This window comes from Sorghum bicolor, chromosome 1 (assembly GCF_000003195.3).
Source record: "Sorghum bicolor cultivar BTx623 chromosome 1, Sorghum_bicolor_NCBIv3, whole genome shotgun sequence".
Lineage (NCBI taxonomy): Eukaryota > Viridiplantae > Streptophyta > Magnoliopsida > Poales > Poaceae > Sorghum > Sorghum bicolor.
The window spans coordinates 3,204,984-3,226,798 of record NC_012870.2 but is presented as its reverse complement, the minus strand read 5'-3'; the positions used below and the strand labels follow the sequence as shown (position 1 = coordinate 3,226,798).

The following is a 21,815-nucleotide window of genomic DNA, read 5'->3' as shown; positions in this document are numbered from 1 at the left end:
TAGTTTTTGACAAATGTAGACCAAAATCTTTTTAACAGATACTATTTAGAGGAACTTACTGGCTTCGACAGTGGGCAAGTCTGCAGAGGCATGATGATCAACGGGAACAGTTGATCCAAGTTGGAGTTATTTAGCTCTAGCCTCCAGTGGATGATTATTTACAAGATTAGTTGGCTATGTTTAGCATAAACTATATTTCGTTTCGGTTTCCCATTTACTGTGATGCAAAACTTATGCTATTGACATATGTTTGTAATAATTAGTATGATTCTATTTTTCGACAGATGAAGCCTGATTTTAATATCCATTATTTTAAAAAAGTGGGTCACGTGTATCGGTGCCTATCATAACGAAAATGGAGTGAGTGGGACTGCCAAAACGAAGACCGGAAAACTTGAGCCTCAAAAATAGGCCGAACTCTCATAGTATTAAAAATGTAGGGACCCTGATTTCGACGGTGCATTGGAATAATGCCCCCATCCATGTCACAAAAATGATCGAAGACCACACAAATTAAGGACCTGCTGGCATGGCTAACACCCACATATTAAGGTTGTCCGGTACGTACCGATTGATTGATCACCAAAATCGATCTGTGAAGAAAATTAGTCTGGCAGCAATATAATGAAAATGATCGTTCTCCTTATTTTTGTTGATGACACCGATCTGCACGTACGAGTACGAGACATCTCTCCCAAAGTCCCAGGCAAGCAGCTAGCCCAACAAGAAGCTGAGCTCATGCATGGAGGGCTCCTTGTCTGATCTCTCGAGTACTACAAGGTGAGTTCGCGTGCGCCATACAGTACATCTCAATGCATGCGAGAAGCGTTCTTCTTCTTCCCTGCAGTACTTACCTCTCGCTGTTTGCGGTTGCTGGGCACAGGATCGCCGTGGTGACCGGCGGGAACAAAGGGATAGGGCTGGAGGTGTGCCGGCAGCTGGCCGACAGCGGCGTCGCCGTCGTGTTGACAGCCAGGGACGAGACGAGAGGCGCAGCTGCCGTCGAGAAGCTCAGAGGCCTGGGGCTCTCCAATGTCATCTTCCACCAGCTGGACATCACCGACGCTCCGAGCATCGCTCGGCTGGTCGTTTTCTTCAAGACCCGTTTCGGGAAGCTGGACATCCTGGTAAATAACGCCGGGTTTGTTGGCCTTGAGTACATCCAAGATCATATCGATGGCACTTCAACGACGAGCGAGAAGGTGAGGAGGTTCCTAATAAATCCCAATACATGCATCTTCAGATCATCAAATTGCATGGAGGCCAGATTCTGAAAACCTTTTGCTTTTTGATGCGTGCGACAGTTTAGCGGCATGGATATGAATCAGAGACTCCAACTGTTGATGAAATGGTGCCTCCGGGAGACTTGTGATGCTGGGAAGAAATGCATGAGAATAAACTACCACGGCACGAAGCAAGTCATCCGAGCATTTCTGCCTCTGCTGCTGTCTTCTGACGATAGAAGGATAGTCAATGTCTCCTCAGTGCTTGGCCAGCTCAGGGTACCCAACCCAAAGCTATTCAGTCGTTGCCTTCTGCTACCTCGTGACATGATCTGAAACCAAAGCCTGCTGATGGGTGGAATTCATGTAGTTTTTCGGCAGCGAGGCTTTGAAGCGGGAGCTGAACGACGTGGAGAGCCTGACCGAGGAGAGGCTGGACGAGTTGGCGGCCATGTTCGTGGAGGACCTGGAGGGCGGCGCCGTGGAGGCGCGAGGGTGGTGGCCTGCTGGTTTCTCGCCGGCGTACATGGTGTCCAAGGCGACGCTGAATGCCTACTCGCGGATCCTGGCGCGGAAGCACCCCGCGCTGCGCGTCAACTGCGTGCACCCTGGCTTCGTCAAGACCGACATGACCGTCAACTTCGGCATGCTCACGCCGGAGGAAGGCGGGAGCAGGGTGGTGGCCGTGGCGCTGCTCCCCGCCGGTGGGCCGACCGGCGCCTACTTCGAGGAGCGCCAGCAGCAGGCGGCGTTCGTGTGACACATACTCTGCTTCGTTCACCACCCACCGGTGTATAGGTTGCCGAGAAATTTGTGACATAGCTATGCCCCTCGCGGTTTCTTCGAGTTGATGACACACGTTGAATCCTTCGGTGCTTTTATCCATGTAAGATTTTTTTTCTTTAAATTTGACATCTAATGCATCCAGTTGATTGCTATGCACCTGACGGATGAACCTATACTACACAAGAGACTTTAAACGTGGAGAAAAACAAGTGTCTATGGATCCGTTGCGTAGCTTGGGGCAGCAACGCCTTCATCTATTGATCCTTCTTTTTTCACCCACTTTCCTGTACCCGTCGGGTGACGGCAATCACATCTTCCTTCTTTCATTTTTCTCGCGTGGTTCCATCGCCAGTCACCGAGATCCTGGCACCGGAATCTCCGGTGTTCCGCGCGCCTGAACCACACGCTGCCGAATTGAAGCCGCAAAGGGGAGGTTGTGCGTGCCCTTGACGGTGCAGCTGCAGGTTATGGTCCCGCTCCGCACACCTCGCACACGAAGCGGTTTGTGGCTAGCAGCGTCTCCGGCGAGAGCCCGATCACCGAAGCGTCCGTATATATATGTGGCCGCGGACAAGCAACAGGAGTCAAAGCAGGCAAAGAAACCATTAGCGCACACCGACTCCAAAGCAAAGCAACCACGGGCAGCACAACAGACCTGGCGTCCTGAGGGGATTCCCCTTGTTCATAAGGCTCGCTTACCTCAGAATGGACACATGGAACGATTCCCAGCCAGAACAATAGTCTAATTTGTATAACATTGATCAACGGGAAATAATTCCTGGCCTCATTCCACACTAATAATCTTTGGAGAGATTAAACTCCAAACATTAATAATCCAAGACATTAACTAATAAAAAGAAAATGTTTGGAGTGTATTTTTCTACTTGATAATCTTTGGAGAGATTAAACTTGGACTCAGTTTTTAGAAACTAATAAAAAGAAGTTTTTTATTTATAAAGAAAAAATAGCCGCTCCAAACAGCAAACTTGGTATTGGCTGCCGTTGAGCCGCCAGGCGGTGGATGCTGCCCGTGCATGTCCCCTTCTACTTCTAGATGGCGCGCCAACGCAGGTGCTCCGAACTGTTGCACGCGCTTTGCACACTACTTACTTGTGTTGTGGCTCGCTCTGTTGCTGACCCCATTTCCGACGGTCCTCTTTTCCATCCATTTCTCCCCCCTCCAACTCCAACCAATATATCCTTTGCCTGCTGTTTCCATCCGACTGAACTCCTGAGCCGTGACGCCTCGAATCTCGACGTCGTGCGATGCGACACAACCGCACCACTGCCGTTTCCTCTCAACGCAACGCAAGCCTCTCACTCATTCAGTCTCGGCTCAGCTGTTCGATCTTTTTCCGCAGGTTCTCGAGCTCCAGTGACGAGCTTCCTTCCTCGTCGTCTGTGTATTATTGCCTGACTTGACCGGCCCTCTGGCCGCGCCCCGCCCTGGATGCGGTGGCGCCGGCGGCGGCACTACTCCACGTCTCCTCCTGCTCTTACTCCTAGCAGAGTAGCAGGCTAGTGGCTAGGCCGTGGTACCGGCCGAACCGACGAATGGATTGGATTGGACGGAGGCGGGCGCGCACGCACCACACACGCCCCCCGGGCGTCCGTCCCGTCACGTGTCATCCAACCAGGCGACGAAACGACTACGCCCTCCACTGATCCACTCGGCCGCAGCCCGCAGCCGTCCCGGCCCGCGTGTAGGCCGTAGCCGCCGTAGCCCTGCCCACTATGATTGCGCACGGGCTCGGCCAGAGGCACAGGCCACCGGCTGTGGCTCCGGCCGCCCGCCCACCAGGCACCACGGCAGCATACGCACCCACCCAACGCCAGCCGGCCGCCAGCGAGAACAAGAGAGCAACCGTACCGTCACGTCGCGTTCCGATCCACTCCGCCGGCCACCGCCAGTGTCTGTCCACCTCCCGATCAATAGCTAGCGGCGGCATCAGGTGTGCGCGCGTCTCGTCGTGCACCGGGGACGTACGCCGTACGGTGGCGGCGTGGCGCACCTGCGCTGTCGCTGTTGCTGCCCCTGTGGTCTGGGGACGTCCGGCCGGCCGATCGATCGGTTCGTCCGGAGGCCGTCGCGTGCGTTCGTGCACGATGCGAGAGCGTGTAGGGTCCTGTACGTTCGATTCGATCGCCTTTGCTTTGCGCGCGCGAGTGGGTGATTCTTCGATGCGTTTCCGACGGCCTTTTCGCCCTTTTCCCTCCTTGGCAGCTTGCGGACATGGTGGTGTCCTGTCCCTCGTCCTCCTCACCATCGTCACCCCCGACCCAGAGGCCGCGCGCCACAACCGCAGCTTCACTTTGTGTGTGTGTGTGTGTTTGAACAAAAGCAAAGCTCACAACCGTACCGTACGAGCTCAAATAGAGCTTCGCTGCGCCTTTCAGGCTTCAAATGTCTTTTTTTTCTTCGAATACAAGAGTGTTAGGTATCATTGTATTTTAAGCTCCAAATGTCATTATTTATAGCCACTTAGTGTGTTAGCTTTATTGTAATTGAACATTTGTATCTAAGTATAATGCACCACCAACCTCTAAACTTGGCAGGGTGTATCATTTAAATCCCTAGACTTCTAAAATCCTCATATATGAACTAGCTAGGCCCATGTTATATCACAGATCCAACCGAGCCCACGCTAGACGCGTTTGCTGGCATGGCAATTCGCGCTAGTGCCAGTGACAGTAGATTGAACCCTAAACTTAGCACATGATGTCATCTAGCTCATAAACTCCTAAAAGTAGACATTCATGTATATGAAATAGGCCAACAATATGTTACACGTCCAAACACGACTTGTTTGCTGACATGGCGCTCCAAGGTAGTACCAACATGGCTAGATAACACCGCTGCCATGCATCTCTCGTGCGTTCTACAGAGACGACCATCCCCACAACTGTCATCATCTAGGTCCCACGTGACTAGGCCTACTCTGCAACCACATTATGTGCCCTGATCGGTGCCATCATGGAGCACCATGTCAACAAATGGGTCTATACTAGCTAATAAGTCATGACTGAAAGTACTGTTTGCTGATTTGTTATGAGAGAAAAACACTGCTGAATAGCTGACAAATTCGGCAGATAAGCTCAAGTAAACAGAGCCGCGTGGACTTCGGCAGATAAGCTCAAGTAAACAGAGCCGCGTGGACACGCTTGGACCTGTGACGTAGTATATGCCTAGTTCATGTATGTGGATATACATTTTGAAGTTGAGGTAGCTAGGGCCTCCTGAAAAATTTTGCAAAATTTTTCAGATTCCCCGTCACATCGAATCTTTAGATATATGCATGGAGTATTAAATATAGATGAAAATAAAAACTAATTGCACAGTTTGGTCGGAATTGACGAGACGAATCTTTTGAGCCTAGTTAGTCCATAATTAGACAATATTTGTCAAATACAAACGAAAGTGCTACTATTCCTATTTTGCAAAATTTTTTAGAAGTAAGCAAGACCTAGATGGCATACACCGGTAGTCCGCGCGGAAGAAAGCGACGAGACACTCTTGTCCTGAATGAAGCCAACGATTTATTCCCAACCAATGGATTTCCATGGATCGGAGGTCAACTCTCTCTTGGCTTGCCTGCCTTTGCCTTTGCCCTGCTCGTGTGACGGCCAAAAGCCGGCTACTTGCATCGCTACCTTATCTGAACCGAATCATGCGTTGCAGTCAACCACGGTCGTTGTAGCGCGCCCTGCACGGCTGCACCTCTCTCCGCTTGCCGATTCGCCGAAAAGCGCCCTGGCAACAGGGACTGGACGGACGCACCACACGCGCGCGCCGCAGCGCGAGCTCTCCGCGCCCGGCCGGCCTCTGTCCTGGACGCAGTCACCCTGAGCTCAGGCACGTAGCCAGCGGTGGGGCTATCCAGGGCCCCTACCGCTGCTGGTCTAGTGAAATTTCTAGTGTTTTTATTCTAATTTTAGACATAAATATATAAATTAGGGTGGGCTGAGAACTTTATTTTTTAGATATATTTTGTGAATTTTATTATTGGTCTATATTTTTAATCTAAGACTACTTTAAACTAACATATATTTTTTTGTTACGAGGGATAATAGTAGAGCTAAGTCGATGTATAATTTTTGTTCAGCCCCTCTTAAATTTTTTTCTGGCTTCGTCCCTGCCTGAGCTAGCTGCCCGATTTGGATCTCATCTCAGCTACCGGTGGACGGCCGGATCGTAGGATGACGACGGCCTGGCCTCCTCCTCCTCCGGCAGCTCCCCGTGTCTGTGCCCCGGCCGGCGCCGCAGCCTCCGGGGTCCCCATGCATGGGCTGCTCATTGCCAGGGGAGGCTCTTGCCAGGGCCGTCCCATCGCCAGCTTTCTGCGTGGGCAGCACAGGGCTCCCTGGCTACTGGTCGTGGTAGGAGTGCATTTAGCTCCTGGCGACGTCGTCGGTCGGAACAAGGAGATCCAGAGCTGCATTCACATGGCATTGAGTCCACAGCGGCTAGCCGTTCGGCCCTGCCGCGTCGCCATTGGAGGTGGAAGTCGTCCGACGTACGTGTTCATAAACGTCTCAGGCATCTGGGTCAGATGATCACACGCAATGCGTGAGATCGCAGTCGCAGACGCTAAAAATCAAACACTAAACACCCACGGGTCCACCACTGAAAGACGCCCCGCCCCAATTTGGGTTCTGCTCTCCTCGTCCCATCCATACTAAACATGGATGTGCGGGCCGCCCCCTTGAACGGTTATCTGGTGCTCTCTCCGATCCCTACCACTCACCCACGCCATTTCTTTTTTTTTTAACAAAAATTTCTAAATGCAACAATGCACCAAAATCGACTTTTCACCGTTTATAGATGCACCAATAAGGTAAGCACACCCTTAATCTGATTGCTTTGCTTTAGCTTCGTCCCTAGCGGCAATCCATTCGCCGCATCCAATCCATCCACCACGAGTCCTCAGCCAAAGCTTAAACTAGTCGTCAAGAACACAACCACCGGCGGCACTTGACCCAGCCAGTGAAAGGTAACCCTCTGCCCTATAAATACCCATGCTTTCCTCTGCTACTACGCCACTCACCCAAGCAAGCAAGAACACAGCAAGCAGCCAACCAAGGTAGTAGCTGTTAGCTAGCTCACCAGTGATCACAAGCAGCGCATATACATGCCACTGTCCATGGCGGCCCCCGCGATGGCAGCGCCGCCGGCCTGCTTCCCCATGGCGGCCAGGCTGCCGCCGCTGCCGACGTCGATCACGCTCCCGGACGCCGCGACGCCGGTGCCGGTGGTCGGCTGCAGGCGCGTGGCGGCCAAGCACAAGGCCGTCGTGGTGCTGGGCGCCACGGGCACCGGCAAGTCCCGCCTGGCGATCGACCTCGCGCTGCGCTTCGGCGGCGAGGTCATCAACTCCGACAAGATCCAGGCGTACGCCGGCCTGGACGTCGCCACCAACAAGATCGGCCCCGCGGAGTGCGCCGGGGTGGCGCACCACCTGCTGGGCGTCGTGCACCCGGACGCCGAGTTCACGGCGGCCGACTTCCGCCGCGAGGCCGCGCGCGCCGCGGCCGGCGTCGCGTCGCGGGGCCGGGTGCCCATCATCGCGGGCGGCTCCAACTCGTACGTCGAGGAGCTCGTCGAGGGGGACCGCCGCGCGTTCCGAGAGCGGTACGAGTGCTGCTTCCTCTGGGTGGACGCAAAGCTCCCCGTGCTGCATGACTTCGTCGCCCGCCGCGTCGACGAGATGTGCCGGCGCGGCCTCGTTGACGAGGTGGCGGCGGCGTTCGACCCGCGCCGCACCGACTACTCGAGGGGCATCTGGCGCGCCATCGGCGTGCCGGAGCTCGACGCCTACCTCCGGGCGCGCGGCCACGACGACGAGCAGCGCGCGCGCATGCTCGTCGCCGCCGTCGACGAGATCAAGGTCAACACGTCCCGGCTCGCCCTCCGCCAGCGCGGCAAGATCCAGCGGCTCGCGCGCATGTGGCGCGTCCGCCGCGTCGACGCCACGGAGGTGTTCCTGAAGCGCGGCCACGCCGCCGACGAGGCCTGGCAGCGGCTCGTCGCCGCGCCATGCATTGACGCCGTCAGGTCCTTCCTTCAGGAAGACCAAGAATACAGCAGCATGGTCACTGCCTCCATGTTTGCCTCGACGGCCGCCGCCGCCGCCATCGCAGCCGCGGCTGTCTAACACACACGGAACCGGAACGCTGCCCAAAGTCTCCACACATGGCCAACGCGCCAGCCTCCATTGGCGACCGGCGCAGAGCTCACCAGCTGGAATGGCCGCTAGCTGCCATGCTCTGCTGCGGTCAACCGCGCGGTGACCAGGCAGAGTAGTAGCGCTGATCATATAGTTGACCCTGGTCCGGGGAAAGTAATTATTTTGCCCCCCATTTCCTCTGTATTTTTGTACGAGATGATCCGATCGAGCGCGAGAGCGAGTTTTGAGTATTATTTCCCTGTTCCAAGAAAGATTCTGAAATAGAAGCCGGCGGCACTGTTGATTTGGGGTGATGTAACACAACACAACAGGCTCTTGCTGTAAAATAGTCTAGAGAGAGAGAGAGAGATGTTGGTAATAGTAGTACTTTCATGAGCAGAAATGGTTTCTTATGAGATTATTAGATGTGAATATTGTCTAGCCAGTATCGTAATCTGAACTTTTTTCATGCTCACCATTGAGTTGTGTTATCAAGAATCTCACTTGTTGCGCACTTGCAATAGTCTAGTCTAGGATTATATACATATACACTCTTTTCTGCCCCTTCTGTTCTTATATCCCGAATCTGTGTCTTTAAATTGCATATAGTTTCAATAAGTGGCCTTTGCATTGTGTGATATGAAATTGTTAACTATATATACTGTATAAGCCTATACATATGGTGCCTTTGGAGCAGATAAATGGTGTTTTTTTTGGCCAAGCACAAATTGTCCTGTATCTGTGAAATGAGACTTATTTATCCAGGTTATAAAACATCATTAGCGTCTTTTCAGTTACCATGATGTGTGTCATTTTTCTGCGTGGTCGAGGTAAAAAAAAAACACTACATTTGCTTAGTGCCGCTCTCTGGCCAGTTTCTGTTGTAGGTCCTGGCACAGAAGTTGACATATGAATTACTTCTGTTGTCCTTTTCCTTGTCCTCATTTTCCAACTCTATCTAGTACTTGATGTGGGAAACATTCTTATGCATATGATTGAGGATTTGAGATTAGTTAGAAGGACTTTGAATGTCAAGGTCAAACCATCACATTCACACCGTCAGGGACTCAGGGTACTGCTCTGCTCCTGCTGGTTCTGTACTGTATCCATCGTGGTGCTAAAGGTCAACTCCAAATTATACATGCTAGTCGGCCAAAGCCGAAGCATGATTTCCCAATGTGTTATCTTCTTGAACATTAGTATGTAGTACTAGGTAGTCTGTAGCTAGTGTCTCTGGCTCTCAAGGTCAACCAAACCACACCTACTAGAATCTTACGACAGAGAGAATGAACCAATTGAGCAATAAGCACCTTTTCTGTTTTATTTCTTTGAATAGATTCTTCAGTCAACATTAGCCATGACCAACCGCTTCATTCGATGTCACTGATAAATGATAATAATCACAGATATATAGTACTTCACTTGCACAATATAATGTGCTCTAGAGGTTGAGGATGCTGCTAAGAAAGTCAAAGCTTTTATATAAGGAAACAAGAAAGTCACCCTGCAGCATGCTCTGGCTCTGCTCCAACAGAAGGTCAAATCATTAAAACATGGTGGTAAAGCAAGCAAAATATGGATTAAAGGAACTACCAAATAGCAAAAGGGCCGTCGTTGAGCATTGAGAAAACGTTATATACTATTTAAAGTCAACATATATATGAACTTGCCAAAGTTTCTTTTGGAGGGAAGGGGGATGGTTTGCAGTGCACCACTGAGTTCTAGCGAACCACAAAAGGCTATAAACTAGTGGTACATATAAGCCGTTCAACTTCTATTGGGCCCAAGTGTTTTGCACTATATATAATGTATGTCTGGAATTAGTAGTTAGGTTTATGCAAATGATTATAAGATTAGACTCCCCAAAGCAACTATAGCACCTAGAAACCCAAACCAGTCCATGGTATTATCATTTGCTAGAATATTTTTGTCCATATCAACCACTTGTGTGGTGTTCTTTCTCCTCTCCCTCTTTTTTTGCTTTTTGTTGAAAAGTTGGTGGCGATATTTGCTGGTGACAGGTTGAAAAACGGTTTCCATATCAGTGCAAATAAATTTCCTTTTCATGCAACAGTGAACCAATCATGTGTGGATCCACTTCTTATCCATTCAATTTTTAAATTTTTGAATGAGTTGTTGTCCAAAAACTTTTTGCTCTTTGTTTCTGAAAAAGTAAAATAAAATCTTGTATACATGCAAGGAAATAGCTGACGTCAACTCTGGACCAGTCCACTACTAGCCACTATCTGGAAGGGACAACAGTTTTATTATTCAATCAATAATCCTCCCTTTAGAAAGTATAATAAGGCATCTTGCATATGTTTTTTTGTGGTAATTATTCATTTATACACGGTAGTTGTAAGTTGTAAGTTGTTGTGTGCTATATGCTTTTTCAGTGGTGATGTTAACCATGGCTGCTATGCTTTTCAGTTGTGATGTTAACCATGGCTGCTATGCTTCTTCTTATGAACTTTAACCCCCACCAAAGTCTGAACCACCCCCATGGAAATCCAAAGAAGAACATTCAGTAAGTTACCTACTGCTCTTTTGTTAGGAGGGGCAGATGAAATGCCACAACAAAGCCAAAAAGATACAAGCAAAATTAAACGCTTTAAACTTCTTTTTTTTCTAGTGCTACACTAGATAGATGTAAGAATTGCTCAGGTGAGAATGGTAATGTACTCAAACTTGAGAGCCACACATTACCAAAAAGGAGGAATGAAAGCCATTCCATGATCAATATATATATCTAATTAAGCCAAGGGCATGAAATACAAAGCCATGCATGGCTCTCCATTATTACAAGCTACTCTAATTAGGATGCCTGCCACTTCTTGCAAGCCTCTAAGAATGAGCCCTGTGCCCCCCCCCCCTCCTGTCCTGGTTTAAAGGCAATGGTCAAAAGAAGAAGAAAAAATCCCTTGTACCTTATATACTCTGAACTTTTTGGTATTGTATTGAGGGTGACACTAGCATTTGTCTCTTCCTTTTGGTCTTGTTTATGCGCACGTCATAGCTTGCAATAAGGCGAGTGGTGATCATTAGATAGTGTTTCTATATATTAGCATCTTTATGGGAGGCTTCAAAGGCTTCATGGACCTCTAATGCTTGAGGTTATAGGGTAGTTAATTAGTACAAGCATGCACCTGCCAAAATCATATCTAATTCCAAGTTGGTAACTTGTTTAATAAGGTGAGATGCATCATTGCCTCTGTACTTGTTCAGGACTACACACTTGGAAAAGTCGGTCAGCATGCATCTCTATATGTACCAAAATCATTAAGTACTGTTGCCAAAAAAAAATAATGTCAAAATAAATTTATTATCCCTTCAGCTTGTCATGCATAAACAAGAAATAAACTTTTTTTTATCTTTCAATTTTGAATTGGAACCTATGGGCATTACACTGATCTACCTCTGGAGGTGCAAATGCAAACGAACTAAGGATGTTACACTTCAACCGTTGCTTTGATATGTGTGTGTTGTGTGTGTTTGCCGTCTGCATTTCCGTGATTACTTGCACAGTTCCACTCGATCAACAAGAACCTGCATGCGTTCGAAATGGACCTCAATTTGGGTCCCCCTATTTGACAATTTAACCCCTAATAAGATGGGTCTTGCTACGGTACTACTCTTACCTAGTAAGGTCTTGTTTAGTTCCCGGCCGAATTTTTTTTGGACACTGTAGCACTTTCGTTTATTTGTGATAATTATTGTCCAATCATAGACTAACTAGATTCAAAAGATTCGTCTCGTAAATTTCGACCAAACTGTGCAATTAGTTTTTAATTTCGTTTATATTTAATACTTCATGCATGCGTCTAAAGATTCGATGTGATAGAGAATCTTGAAAAATTTTTGGATTTTGGGTGGAAGTAAACAAGGCCTAAGAGGTAAGAGTTCAAATAAATCTGAGCCCTTGAATATTAGGAGAAATAAAGTAAGTAGTAAAAAGAAAAATAAAGAATATGTTGCTTTCTTTTATTTGTATGTGTACATGCAATTTGTTTTCTCTTGGTTGCAACCAACGACTACAACTTTTTGGAAGGCCATCGGGCAAGAGATGGTTTGCAGTCAAAATTCAACTTTCCAAGACATGCTATTTTATGTTTCTTATAATTGGGCATGGTCACGTTACAACCAAAAAAATGTTACATTACAATCACGTACACTATGAATTGAATAAGCTTTACTTTTTAATATTAAAAACGAAATGAATTTAAATTTCCGGTTCATTCGTCACGTTCCAACCAATTAAATAAATGTTACATAAATAATTTTGGGTCACATATTTTAAATCATTGTGTTATTATATATATAATAAAATAAAATATGGTTGCACATGTGTGAACTGTATCCTCCCCATCGTGTGTCCATGTCCATGTTATAAAAAACTTGAGATCATTTTAGGAAAGTTAGATCATGCATGCATATTAGATATATAATACAAAGATATTTCCTTATATATCCCATTACCTCTTCGGAGGTAATATTTGATAATTCTTACTCAGATCGACGGTTCACAGTTATTTAGGTGTACTATAGCAAGACCTTAATAAGATACCTGCATGCGTATAACGACAAATAGGTCAATAATTAAAAAGATGCAAAGTGGAGCGTCATTTCGAGCTGATCATGTGGCCTTACAAGCCACTAATGATGGGTACTATCATTAGCCTTTCTTGTCATTGGCGTTATCTTTTGAGAATTTCAATTTGGTATCCTTGAAAACAATGTGAGCCCGCATGCATCTTGATGTCGAGCTAGGGCTAGGTAGCTAGTTCTATCCCATTGTGACAGACAATCTCCCTGAATTTTGATTCTATCATGTGACCCAAAGCATGTCAAAGCTTATTCGTTTCGATAAATAGTTATAGGTCCACTACACAAAATGATTTTTAGACTGCCGACTTCATAAATGAGTCATTTTTATTACAGGGTGGATATACAGCCCTCTCCGAAAATCAATTTTCAGAGGATTTAAAAAATATTTTTTTAAAAAAATAAAAAGTGTAAAACTCATGACCTTAAAGCTCACGCAGAACAACTTTTATCACCAAATGTTATGTTTAGGTATTGGATACTATCCTTTTGTATTAATTCACCAAAAAAATTTTATGTTTAGACCCCTAAACATCCATAAATGAAAAAAGTCAACTTCAAAATTTTAGATCTCATCGAGCCTTTGGTATAGAGCAGTCTTCATCTGAAATCGTTTGAAATATTCAAAATTTTGAATTTAAAATTTTGAGAAATTATAATGAATACCCCCTTTAAACGATCTCAATTGAGTAAAAATAATCAACTAGCAGATGAACTTAATACTTTTTGTTTGAGGACGTAAAAAGAGGGAAATTGATCCTGATTTTCTCATAAAACATACTCCGTATGCAAATTTGGTGTTTTAAGGCCATTTTAGGCCTTGTTTAGTTCGCAAAAATTTTCAAGATTCCCTGTCACATCGAATCTTTGGTCGCATGCATCGCGCATTAAATATAGACGAAAATAAAAACTAATTGCACAGTTTATCTGTAATTTTTGAGATGAATCTTTTGAGCCTAGTTACTCCATGATTAGACAATGTTTGTCAAATAAATACGAAAGTGTTGCAGTAGCCAAAATCCAAAATTTTTGCAAACTAAACAAGGCCTTACCTTTTGCGGAGCAAAGGAGTGCAAAGCACCCTCATCCCTATAACCTGTTGGTTAGGCCAGTCTCAGTGGAGGTTTCACCAGGATGTCATGCACATTTATTAGAGCGCCATGTCAGCAAAACTACACTTTTTTGCATGAAACGAAGATGAGAGAGAAGGAAGTAGTTTTACCATGGTGAAACTCTGCGGGCGTTGTTTCCCACGCGGTGAAACGAGATGAAATCTGCACTGAGGGCCAGATCGTTTCACCATCTTGTATGTGATCTAATCATTTTGTAGCAATTAAATGTTTTGCTTAGCCTTGGAAACAACAAAGTGAAATGCTTCATTGCTGGGGTTATTTCATAGATGATTTCATTTCAATCTTGATAACGTGTTAGTATGTGAAACCGTACAGTGACACTGTCTATTGAGACTGGCCTTATGAGAGCGAGTATCCTGCACTCTGCTATTATTAATGTTGCCGAATGCTGAATTTCTTGGAAAATATGTGTAAGCTTGTTTTAAGATGATGACAAAAGGCAGTTGATTCTACAGCTGGAGCTTTTTCCTTCTGAAACGATGATATATATATTCTCATCGTGGAGGTTGCATATATGAAAATCTCTCATAGGGCAACCAAGGAATACCTTTTTTTGGGCCACACTGAATTCATGGATTCTTAGTATTCACCACTTGGAATTCTTTTCTTCTATGCAAGAAAGTAGCGTGGAAAAGCATAATTGCGGCTTCGCTTACATTGGACATAAGTGAGTTTCTGATTCTTCCACTGGTCACACTCTAGCTATAGAGTCTAGAGATATGCTATTCCCTGATAAAATTGAAAATTGAGCTGCAAATGATGATAAAAAGTATAGACGATTCTCCTCCCCTCTTCATGTTATGCCTGGAGCATCAAACTGTTAAGTTAATATTTTTCAAGGGAATTTTGCGGTTATCTATCGTTTTCAGGTATACAAAGTCTTAATGTGATTGTCACACTCACACATGCATGCTTATTAGTAGTAAAGGCCAAAAAGAAGGGGATCGAGTCTGCAAGAACATATCGTGGCTTTGTTTAAGAATTTTGGAAAGTTATTTGGACCTAGCTTTGCTAATGAGGCAGCATTGATAGTTAGTAAAACTAATTTTGAACTCTCGGGAAAAAAAGCATACTACTCAAATTTAATTTGTGAAAACGGCACACAGATAGTCAATTCTAGCTAGATTCTAGCATCGGAGAACTGGAATGTCGGGCGGCCAAATCTATAGGGCTTGGAATGCTATTTTATACTCCATATATTTTAAATTATAAGATATTTTAACTTTTCTAGATACGTTGTTTTATTATGTATATAGACATAGTGATTATATAAATTCATAGTAAAAGTTATGTATATAAAAAAAGCCAAAACGTGGAATAGAGGGAGTTTTTTTTCGATTGCGCCTATACATGTATTTCATTAAGAGAAAAAGAATGCTGTTTTTATACCATGTGACTTCTTTTTCGAGGTTTATTTGTTACCACACCCTGTTTGTAGGGCATGTCAACCATAGTACAGTGGAGTGAAATTTCTGTTCAATAATAAACCCAATAGCTAGTCTGTTATTGTAGGACTGGTAGTTACACTTGTTATAGTAGGACCTAGTAGAAGCTAAAAACCGATTGGGGGAGGAGGATCCATGTTATGTGCTATGAGTGTGGCCATACTATACCAGACCCAAACCAAAAATCAACTATTACCCTCAAATTAAGTTTCACTATATATTTTAGCTAACAACATATCATTATATAATGTTGCATCTCTCTTATTTGTTCTAGCTCCACCCCTAGCAGTTAGTACGATAATGTTCATGGTACGTCATAAACGAAAACAATAAAGATGACAAGCCATTTACCATTAACCATTACTTCGATCCTCAAGTTAAATAATTTTTACTTTATATCTTTGCAGAGTTAGTAACTTTATACTAAAGTTGAATATATAGATTCTTCCACTTTTCTTCTAGTAACTTATTAACCTATTGGGTCGACATTACTTAGTGCATGCAACTTCGTATGATCTCGATGATGGAATTTTATATACTTTGATAATGAAACCTAATGAACTAATTTTCTCTTTTCCAGTAATAAGGCTAGTGGTAGGAATGGATCTAAAAGTGTCCCTTTTTGACCTTTTCTTTTTAATTAGCTATAAATTAAATGTCCCATGCATTTTTGAATTTGGATGGACTTTGTTGATCCGTGTTATATATATACACTCTCAGAGAATTAAGTACAATATATATGGTCGCTTCATCAGGCAAAATCACAGGAGCAGTTGATCACTTGCGTGTGGAATCAAATTAAATAGGAGTGGAACATATTCTTCCACTGGATGCAAAAGGAACAGCATTAGTATTTTCTAGTTATAAAGTTGGCTAGATTTGCATTGCTGTCTTCTTGTTTGAAACCTATGCACGTCCATGCATCCACATCACAAAACTTGGATTTGTTGGAGTATATATAGTAGTATTTCTTTGCTAATAAGCACCGTCATTATATATATTTGTAATCTCTGTAAGCGTTCTCTTTTCAGAATGAGAGGATTCTTGGAGAGCTTTAGTTAAATTTATAGCCAAGAAAGTGCAACCATCCCTTCTCCTTGTTTGGGGTTCCGATCGATGCATCGGATTCTAGCTTTGACTAGCTGCTAGCTCTTGGAACCATGCATTTTTTTTTTGTTGCCTTATCGTTTCTTTCGGTGCATGGGGATCATATGCGTGCACTACTAATGTCAAAATACGCTGCATGTATCTTCTCACTACAATATTTGTTTGTAAGTTTAACAATCTTGAATGTACAGTTGGTCAGTGTGAGAAGACAAATAAAGCAGAAGTTCTTTACTCCAAGGATCGGAACATGTTTGGAGGGTGGTCGGGGCATGGAATTCTCTGGCCTTTGAACGTCGTGTATTGATGCTTGGATTTTTGTCCTCACCTTCTTCTTCTTCTTCTTCTTCTTCTTCTTCTTCTTTTTGCCGCAAAGCATAATATTAGTTATTACTAGAGTTGAGAAATTCATACACAAAGCTAGCAAGTTTTTCCCTTTTGAACTTGTTTGTTTAGGATCATTGAAAGGTACCACCAAGTTGTAGACTAATAAGAGCACATTCCTACGTTATATATGGAGTAAATTTCGCTAGTGATCATTAAACTTGTCCTGAATTTTCAATTTAGTCTAAGTACTTGTAAATTGCGTAGTCAACTTCCTAAACTTGTCCCGAGGTCTCACCTTAGTTTCAATACTTACAAATTGTACACTCAACTCTATAAATTTGTCATGAGTTCTCATCAAGATTCTGGTAAAATGGAGCAGGAACGAGCAGAGCCACAATGACGGGGGCTTGGCAGGGTCATGGCAGCATGGATAGGCCGCCTTGTAGGTGAGTAGGCACGTGTGGCGTGAGGGGGTGAGGACGGCGCCATGTGAAAGGTGGGAGGGCAGGATGGTCCGAGATGGTATAATGATACAAGTTTATTAGAGAGTTTAGTGTGCAATTTACAAGTCTGGTGATGTTGATGAGAATTATGAACAAGTTTAGGAAGCTAAGCGTGTAATCTGCAACTAACCGCTTCCCGTTAAAGAAAATTTAAGGAGTTAATGTGGAATTGGTAAGTACTAAGACCAAGATAAAAGCTTAGGATAAGTATAACAACCGCTTCCCGTTACAGAAATTTCCTTATATATGAAACTTTTTAGCCGATTTCTTGGTTCTTTTCAACAATGGCGCAAGAACATGATCTTGTAAAAAGGAAGTCTTCCTTTATTCTCTTCATATGTATAGCTTATATATGCACCTACTAATTGGTTTCTGCATGCACGGTCTCATGCCGATCAATCGCGAAATGGATCAGCAGATAACATCACTCGTCCTAACGTGAAATGAAATGCCGATCAAGGATGAATCTACGCCCAACTTTTTTTTTAAAAAAAAAGCTAGGCACTAGACAGGCGGGCGGGCTGCACCTAATATATACGTGCCTAGATTTCCAGTAGGTGTTTGTTGACCTCCTAAGAAAAAAATAAGAATGAGATTCAAACACTTCGATTCTAGAATCTAATTATCTACCACAAAATTTTTTGTTATTGGACAAGTTTTTTTTTTGATGAAAATATTGGATCAGATTTTCACTGTACGAAGACAATAATAACCGTTATAAGAATGAGATCCAGACGCACCTCACTTTTTTATTCAAAATACCAAAAAGAAATGAAAAGATTGATATTATCAGGCATATATTTGAAATGTGATCCTAATTTATCTTTAGTTTATCTTATTTTCATATATATGCCTGAAGCTGAAAACGTCTCTACCGATAACATCCAGGACGAAATGGATCCACATGTAGCTAGGCACTCACTCAACCTAGTTACCTAGTTGATGTTGATCGATGGATGGGGAAGTATGGAAGTGACCGGATTGCATTGGTAATACAGTAGATGGATGCGCTCATGCACTACATATCTAATTATCTATATATCTAACTACTAATCTATCTATGAGTGCATCTCAATCAAGTTGCTTCCAGTAGGATTCCATTCTATTCTACGACGACAGAAACACCTTTGCAGAATTCAAGAACAGTGTATGGTTCTGATCGGAGCATATATATGTTAAAAGTTGTTTGAAAAACACCATCTTTCGGTGCAATTCGACGGCAAAGCCATGGAAATTTTTGCTTCTGATCCAATTCTCTTATGCACGCAGCTCCTTTTGGGTGTCGTCATATAGTACAATGGAACCGGAAGAACCGCATGCACGACTGGACCAAGATGTGGGGATGGAACTAGGGCGGAAGGAATAATCATTGTACTTTGCAGCCTAATTCTATGGCTGAATCTCAGGCCAGGAATGTAAAGGCCAGAGAGGGCCTCAAACATATAAAAGGACCATGATATGATATGTTACTAAACTTTTGAATATAGGAAAGAGAATAATGATTCTAGAGCTTACTGCTCTGAGTTAAGGTTTCACATAGTAGCTTATTTAGCGTCAGTCTTCTGCATAAGCTATATATAACAGGATATAATGGAATCTATTTCATTTAGTGATTTAATAGGAGTAGAAAACATAGATTAACCAATTGTGTAGAAAAAAACATGGAACTAAGCAAACTTCATGAATATAAATACTCAAATATATGTCAAGAAAGTATGCCTACATGTTCATTATTTGTAACACCCTAAAATTTGATTGTTTTTGAATAGTTGAATTTGATTTTATAGTTAATTTTTGTGAGCATTTCAATATGGGAAAATAATAAATTTTAGGAGAATAAAATTAAATATAAGTTTAGACTAATATTTTGTTGCATACATGCTGGTGCACTTCTTTTATGTGATGAGTGGTTTTGAGCAAAGGAATTTGAATTCAAAATTCATTTTTGAAAAGAGTTTGAAAATTTTGCTTGGAAAATAAAAAGGAAAAAAAAAGCTTTTCTCTTTCCCCCTTCCCCTTTCCGGCTTTTGGCCCATATCATTCCCCCCCGCGCTCTCCTTCCTGGGCCGCGGCCCAGCCAGCCGGCCTTTCTCCCCCTTTCCCCTCTCTCTCACCGACAAGCGGGGCCCGCTTGTCAGTTCCTTCCCCCTCCTCCCCAACCGCTCTCTCTCTCTCTCTCTCTCCGGCAGAGCCGCAGATAGCAACCCGATGCTGCCCCCGCTCCCACGTTCTCCACTTACTAGCCCCCGCGCCTTGGCGATTTGAGTTGCGTGCGAGCCCGAGCCCCATCCTCGCTCCATTCCCCTCTCTCCCTGCCCCTACCTTTGCCTTGGAGCGCGCAGCAGCCGTAGCGAAGGACGCCGCCGACGACATCCGCGCTCAAACTCGAAGAACCGAGCCGTCCCCGCCGAAATTAGTCGCGTTGGTGAGCTCCTCTTCTTCCCCGCGCTCTTCCCGATCAATTTTCTCGTGATTTGGTGCTCTCTAGCGCTCTAGCCGCATGCTCCGACGAGCTCCATGGCCGCCGGCCATGGAGCGTGCTGCGCGAGCCCCTGCCCGGCCTCGCTAGGGACGGGAGCGAACTCCCCTCGCTCTCCTTTTTCTCCCGGAGTTTTTGGTTTGGGAAATGGTGCTCCGTAGCGCGTTCTTCGCCAACTCCGGCGAGTTCTCGTCGCCGTTAATGGTGGCGCCGACGTCTCCTTCTCCTTCTCCGGCCAGGCGCGCCGCTCCCCCCCTCTCTCATCTCTTTCTCAAATCTCGGCCATCGGTTTCTAATCCGAGGGCCCTGGATGCTCTATAACCCTTCGGGGGCACATTTTGTTAAAGAGCCCCTTATCTTTTCGTGATTTAACCCGCGGTCCTTAGCGCATTTTGTAGATTACGCTTTGCCGTTTAGAAAGCGTATTTCCCGTCGGTTAGGTCAAATTACGCTTTTAGGAAATTACAGAATTGCCACTGAGTTTGTTTTGGCCATAAAATATTCATTTTAGCTCCGATTTGACCCGTTCAAATTACGTTAGATTCGTAATTAAATTCTCTACATGGTAGTACCACTGTTTCTGTAGTTTGCAACTTTTTAATTTCAGGGTTAGGTTTAATTAATTAAATGGCTATAGGAAATCGTCGTAAATCCGTAATTTGGTCGTTTTAGCTCCGATTTTCGTGATCTTTGTATCTATGTGATCGTAGCGAAACGTAGGTTCTGTTTTTAAATATTTTATTTCATTTTTGATCTGTTGGTGTACTGTTCTAATTATAATCTTGTTTGCTTCGTGTATGTCTGTCTCCGATTGTTTGTGTGTTGATAATCGATGATCGAGATTAGATAGTGGGCATTACTTCGGTGATCAAGATCAGAGCCTTGGAAGCAAGTAAAATCAGCAAGACCAGCAGGAGCAATTGGATCAAGGCAAGTATAGCATTTGGGTTTTAATTCTATGACCATGATCTTGTGACTAGATCGATATAAAGCAACAAATGATAATAATGACTTTTTAGCAACTTGAGGATTTATTCGTAAGTGATAACCGGGATGAAAGTGCAACCATGAGGGCTATAATGGCTCTGGCTTTAGTCAAGTATGAGTAATTTTTCTAGCTTGTTAGAGGTTACCCGTGTGGCGCAAATGGGGGATAGCAGACCGTGGATTCCCTGCGAGTGGTAGAATCACACGGACTGACTAACGAAACCAAGCGGCCCTAACTTGTTAGACGAACCTTTGAAAGACTTCATAGTGATCCCTGCCGACCTACCTTGGTAGTGGGTTACGAGGCTGATCACCTCAGGCGAAAGGGTAAATCATGACTCATGGGTAAAGATGTACAACCTCTGCAGAGTGTTAAAAACTGGTATACTAGCCGTGCTCACGGTCACGAGCGGCCTTGGGAACTCTTACATTAAGGGTGATGAATCTTGTGTTAAGAAACTCATTGATTATTGTTTAATGCTCTATATTATTTATGTCACATTGATCATGAGATTGTGGGATCTATACAATCTAGTTGTTATACTTGCGGAGTTCGTCATGGACTCACTCTTGCTATCTCCCCCACACCTCAGGAGAAGTTTTAGGCTTGTGATCAACCAGTCAGTTGGATCCTGTAGAGTGAGGTTAACACCCGAAGTTTGGAGTTCTCTTCCGTGTTTGCTGCCCAAGGTTGTTTCTAATTTATTATCTACGCTATATAACTTATGCGTTGTCCTTTGATATTACCCCTTATTTGTAGCTATATGTGAGGCTTGTCTTCTAAAAACTCACATATGGTGCATATCTGATTTTGTTCTTAAAATCGGGTGTTACAAAGTGGTATCAAAGCAATGCTGACTGTAGGACGCAAGCCTAGTTAGAACCGGACGTTTTAGCGTGCTTCTATCTCTGCTTACTTCTTGCTTTCACCTTAACCTTGATAATTGCTAAAAATTATGCTTACCTCTACCCTATTCTATTATAAAATTTTGTCTCTATTCTAAGTCCATCCACCTTGTCTATTTAGATGGTTCATAACAAGGAGACCTTTGGCATGAATGA

General features: G+C 44.5%; 2 protein-coding genes across 2 annotated transcripts; both read left to right on the top strand.

Moving 5' to 3' along the window:
- On the top strand, positions 583-2,165 carry LOC8061420 ((+)-neomenthol dehydrogenase). Its single transcript, XM_002466186.2, has 4 exons — positions 583-780; positions 884-1,202; positions 1,305-1,502; positions 1,594-2,165. Exons 1-4 carry the CDS (start codon positions 743-745, stop codon positions 1,981-1,983), a joined length of 945 nt encoding a protein of 314 aa, XP_002466231.1. The 5' UTR covers positions 583-742; the 3' UTR covers positions 1,984-2,165.
- On the top strand, positions 7,151-8,646 carry LOC8057086 (adenylate isopentenyltransferase 5, chloroplastic). The gene has a single exon (XM_002466185.2). The coding sequence runs from the start codon at positions 7,151-7,153 to the stop codon at positions 8,159-8,161; it is 1,011 nt and encodes a 336-aa protein (XP_002466230.2). The 3' UTR covers positions 8,162-8,646.